General features: G+C 36.2%; 1 protein-coding gene and 1 long non-coding RNA gene across 3 annotated transcripts in view; one reads left to right on the top strand and one right to left on the bottom strand.

Annotated features, from left to right (window-relative positions):
• Window positions 1-590, bottom strand: part of LOC139794219 (uncharacterized) — a 14,805-nt gene extending 14,215 nt beyond the window's left edge. The window contains exon 1 of the long non-coding RNA XR_011725028.1: window positions 253-590. This is a non-coding gene — a long non-coding RNA (uncharacterized lncRNA). The remainder of the gene's footprint in view (window positions 1-252) is intronic.
• The window catches only part of CAMKMT (calmodulin-lysine N-methyltransferase), a 211,460-nt gene extending 207,705 nt beyond the window's left edge, over window positions 1-3,755 (top strand). For both annotated transcript variants that reach the window (XM_071739494.1, XM_071739495.1), the window contains one exon: window positions 1,717-3,755. In XM_071739494.1, the coding sequence (XP_071595595.1) occupies window positions 1,717-1,794 (78 nt within the window). In that variant the 3' untranslated portion in view covers window positions 1,795-3,755. The remainder of the gene's footprint in view (window positions 1-1,716) is intronic.
• Window positions 3,756-5,000: the final 1,245 nt, after the last annotated feature.

The raw sequence follows: 5,000 nt of genomic DNA, 5'->3' as shown, positions 1-5,000 counted from the left end.
GAAATACCTTAGCAGAGCAGAGACACTGACCACCAGAGGTCACTCTAGAATCCAGGTTCAAATTACGAGGGGGGCACATTGTTTTTGTCACCTCCCTCCAGAAAATGTCCTCAGCTGTATTTAGTCTTATATTTCAGTATTTTTTCAGTATGCAAAATGCTTCGTACTACTGTTCTCGAATGGGGTCTGCTTACTCAAATCCAGCCAAGCTGTAGGGATGTACATAGAAAAGGGGGGGTGGGGAGGCTTTACCTTCTCTGTCCTCCAGATTCTTCAGCTGGGCTGCCTCTTCACCTGCAAAATTCATAATTAGGCTCTGGTTTTCCACACCAACAAGTGGAGTCCACCAAATAAGTAGCAGGAGGAGAATACAGCTGGGAATGTACCATCCAGCTTTTCCAAACTCTCTTTGCTTTTGATAGGTATGTGGCTCAATGAAACTGGAAAATTGGTAAAACTTGAAAGTTCAAATAAAATGCAGTCTGCCTTTGTGCAGAAATAGCCAGGATAGCACAGCACGGATGGGTAATCCTGAGCAAACAAAGCGAACCACCTGTGGCAAAGTTAGAGATCTTGGGAAGCAGATTGTCCTTACTTTAGTAATTATACACAAACACTTCCTAGTAAAGTGGATTAGCATTTAAAGAATAGATCAGCTTTATGTTCCACTATGAAAAAGAAAAAGTGTGTTAATTGCTCATAGACATTAGCTTACACAGATGCACTTTACAATTGAGGAATATGATAGGGAAAAGACTGTAGTTCAAATAACACCAGCAATGTTGTGACACAGACCAACAAAAATCCTCAGTGAAAGGCAAGGAAAATAAAGGCAAAACAGTATGGGATGAGAAGAATTCTACCTTTAAATGTACTGCTTTATGGGGGGAAGTCATTTGTGCCAGGCTAAAGGCCCTATTTTTTTGCATTTATTTCCTAGGCTTATATTAAAAATATGCAAATATTTTTTTGAGTTGATAATGAAATGTAATATTTACAACTTATTTCCACACAAAGTATTTTAAACTTCATTTAACCAGAACACCTAAGAAAATCAGCATTCATTATTTTTTTAGAAGGACTCTATTTTAGTGTAGCTCAGGCGATCACACATAACCTTATGCATAGCAATTGGAATTGTACCACTCTAATTATCAGGGTATAATTCCCTCTTACAATAAGAATTTTTGAAATTAAACAGAATTAATAAATAAGCCCATCAAGAACTGCATTACAGCCTTGGAAGTGGCTTGCAATTATGTAAACCTTTAGGTAGGATTATGGCATTTCAGAGGCCTGAAACAGTTGTTGATCTTAAATACCAAATATACAGCAGTAGTTAGGCTGATTAGGGATAAACTTTTAGCCTTTGTTCTGAAGTTCCTTGCTTAGTGGATTTAATTCAGGCCTGAAATCTCACTTGAATATAATTTGTTTAATACAGAAATTTAGGGCCTCACTTCTTTAATATGTAAGGTTTAATTATTTATTGCATTAATTAGTTTGTCTACAAAGTCTGACCCACTCCTGATAATATTTGATATACTGTTCCATATCTATGTTAGGAGCAGACTGTAAGATTTCTTATTGTACTTATGAACTGTTTAATCTTCAGTAGTATCATTTGCACTGAGGAATATAGTAAAGCAAGACCTGTCAGTATTTTAAAAATGCTTTCATACAGTTTGCTCACATTATCTTTTTTTTTATTTGCAGTTGAAAAATGAAGAGAAAGATACATATGAGGAAAACCTGCATTACCCTTTTCTTCTTGTTTTAACCAAACGCAGATAGAAGATGGCATTTGTTTGTTTGTTTGTTTAAGGTGGACTACTGAGTATTAATCCATGTGTGTGGATGGTCAGGGAGTAGGGAGGGTTCAATTTCCCCCATTTTGTTCCTGTTCATTAGAGAAATCAGCATTTCTAATCTAAATGCTGAGGAAGATGTGGTGGCTTTTTTCACATTATGTAAACATTTAGACATCTTTTTGGTATCATTTTAGAAGTTATTTTTCCAATTACAGTCCAGCCTAAAGCCAATCAGACTTCACATGTATGCATTAACAAAGATGTAAAGCTGGCTTCTTGCTCTTTGTGCCTTTCAACTTGCATATACTTTGTTCAAAAATGTGTGAATAATATACTTTGTGGGCCTATATAGCTGGTTGTAAAGTAGTAAATGCATTCACATTTAATTAGTAAGGACATAGTTATCTTAAGATCTTTTTAAAGTGCACCTATTCAGTGGTCAGATTGTTCTGCTTTTTTTTTTTTTTTTTTTTTTTTAAATTCCACTGTTGATTTTTCTATCCACGATTGAAATGCTCTCATTTGGTGGGCTTTATATATATATATATATATATATCTGTGAGTATATACGTGGGTTTTTTCCCAACAGGACTTTTCCTCCTGTAAATGTACAAGAAATTATGCATCAGACAAAAGCCTCATAAACTGACCATTTGTCCTTTGGACACAATAGCCTGCCCAGCCCCTCTGCTCCTCCTCTCCAATTATGTGTGATTAGTCTCAGTGTGTTGTGTCAAGAAGGGGGAGTGTGCTGAGTGCTTATTATCTGTTTAGGTACAAGAAGAGCACATTTAGGTTCTGACTATGAATGGAAAGTGAGCCGTTATCAGGACTAAAATCTAAATGCTACTATCCTAGAAATTGCTGTTAAAAAAAAAAAATAGATTCTTTTCTGATCAGTTCCAAGTAGCCCTATAACAGCTAAAGGTTTTTGTACAACAATCAAACTGTTTCCCTTGAATTTGTTTATATTGTGGCCTGATTATTTGATAACGATTTAATGTGAATTTTCTTGTACTGGGAAGGACAAAAATCCTACAAAGAAGCAGGAGCTATTTCTTATTTTCTTAATAGTTTAACAGAACATTTTGATGACTTCTCAGAAAAGCAACCTGAATCATTAAAGAATACTGTGCAGTCTCTTTAACTTTCAACACTTTCAAAAATATGAAAAAGAGGTAGAGGCAGAGATCATGACTGAGAGAGGAAGGCAGTAGATGCAAGGAACTGTAGAGGATCATGCTGAAGTACATTAATTAAAAGAACTGCAGTCAGGCAATAAGTGTTCTTCCATATTTAACAAATTGGGCAGCATGTAAACCACAAGCACATGAAAGTCCCTTTCTCTTTGCCCTTCTCCTCAAACAAATTTCTCCACTACCAGTTTGCATGTCCTTGTATTCAGTACTTTTTATGCTCCATTAGAGCACCTAGATGGATCTCAGAAGGCATAGGTCAAGTCGCAGTTAGATCATACATTTCTTCCTCACAAAAACTTGAATTGCAATGCCAAGTGATGGGCTAACATCACAATAACAGCAATTTATTCCTCTTTTGATAAAAAGCGGCCTATTCTCAGTGTTAGATAAAGACCAAGGGCAATGCAAACCAACCATTTATCCTAGAACTGAGCAGTAAGTCCCTAGAGCTGGTATGAGCTTCATATTCAAACTCTAGTTGGAAGATACATGTCTAGTAAGAAATCAGAAACATTTAGGGGTAATTTAAAATTGCTGGGAAGGTGGCTTTAGTTTAATTAGTTCTGTTTTGTTTGTCTCCCAGAGGAGTGCCTTTCTTTTCTCTAAAAACATGTACAAGGAAATCTTTATAATCTACAAAGGAGTGTAGAAAACATATTAAAATTTGTGAACCTTTTAGTTTTGTGGGGATTGTATGTCTGCTGTACAATAATCTAATAAAGATTGCTAGTTGTCAAAAATAGAACCAGTGTCACTGAAAATTGTGGTTTTAGCTCTAAGAAGAAAACAGTCTTACTCAAATTAGTACCTGATAATTGCTTTTTATTTCTTTAGTGTCTGTCGTTTGAGTTGAAGGCTTTGCACAGGTGCTGCCATCCCTAAAGTGTGTAATTGATGGCTTGTTTACCAAAGATGCATTTAGGCTTCATCCTGCAAAGTCACACTGGAGCTCCACAGGCAGTAAAGTTACTCATCTACATAAGTGCTTGCAGGTTTGGTCCATGTGGATATTTTTAGAGGTATGTAAGCAAGCTCTCTTCTTGATATTTTTGCTTTGAAATGGGTGTTGAAATCACAGATGTAGGATTTACTGTATATAAGAGGCACTAATAGTGTTCTTTTTTAGATACATTTCTGATTCCTTCATGTTAGTAGGGACCTGAAGATTTGTTTCTAAGCTCTTAAATTTTTATTAAAAATACATTGTTTGTTAAATAATCAAATATCTTTGCTAAGAAAAAGTTAAGTAGTATATCAGATCATGCTTATAAAATATATCAGAGCCTTTCCTGTGTTGTGCTTTAGCTGGTCTCTGGTACTTGATGTATTTTTAGTGATCTAGCTTACTGTGTTCTGCAACAGAATATTAAGCTTAATTACTTTGTGTTTGCTAAGCACTTCAAAGATGAACGACACCATGCAAGACTTAAGCTGTCTGCTGAGAATGGAAATGTTAGGCTGATGCAAGGTTTCTTTCACATGTGTTGGTAGCTTTTAGAGCAGTGGTTTTTCTTCCTGCTTTCTCAGAGAAAAATGGCAGAGAGAAATGATCTTGTGAACATCCGTCCCCCTGGGTGCAGCTCTAATGCAGCTGGTGCCACTGGCAGTGAGTTGTGATATTTAGAATATAAAAGACCAAGAAAAAAATATTCCGTTTCCTGCTGTGAGATCTGGCAAAGGCTTTCTTAAAAATTACAAACCAGCCCTATCTGATAGCATTCTGGAATAATGGGACAAATCTTTCCATTTGGGAAATAAGTTTTATTTGAAATGAAAAATGTCTTAAGCATGTGAGATGAGGCAGGAGAATTTACTGCCCCAGGTATCAATCCAGCTGCAAAATACTTATTAGACAAGTTCACATTTTAGCTGTGGCTCACTGTATGAGTAGGGAAACAGGACTAAAATTGTTTCCTCCTCTCCCCCCCCCCCCATGAGAAGCATCTTTACATCTTGAGCCTGGCTCCATATGGTTTATCAAGTGTTACAT

Source organism: Heliangelus exortis, chromosome 3, assembly GCF_036169615.1.
Source record: "Heliangelus exortis chromosome 3, bHelExo1.hap1, whole genome shotgun sequence".
Taxonomy (NCBI): domain Eukaryota; kingdom Metazoa; phylum Chordata; class Aves; order Apodiformes; family Trochilidae; genus Heliangelus; species Heliangelus exortis.
This window is presented reverse-complemented; position numbering and strand designations above follow the sequence as displayed.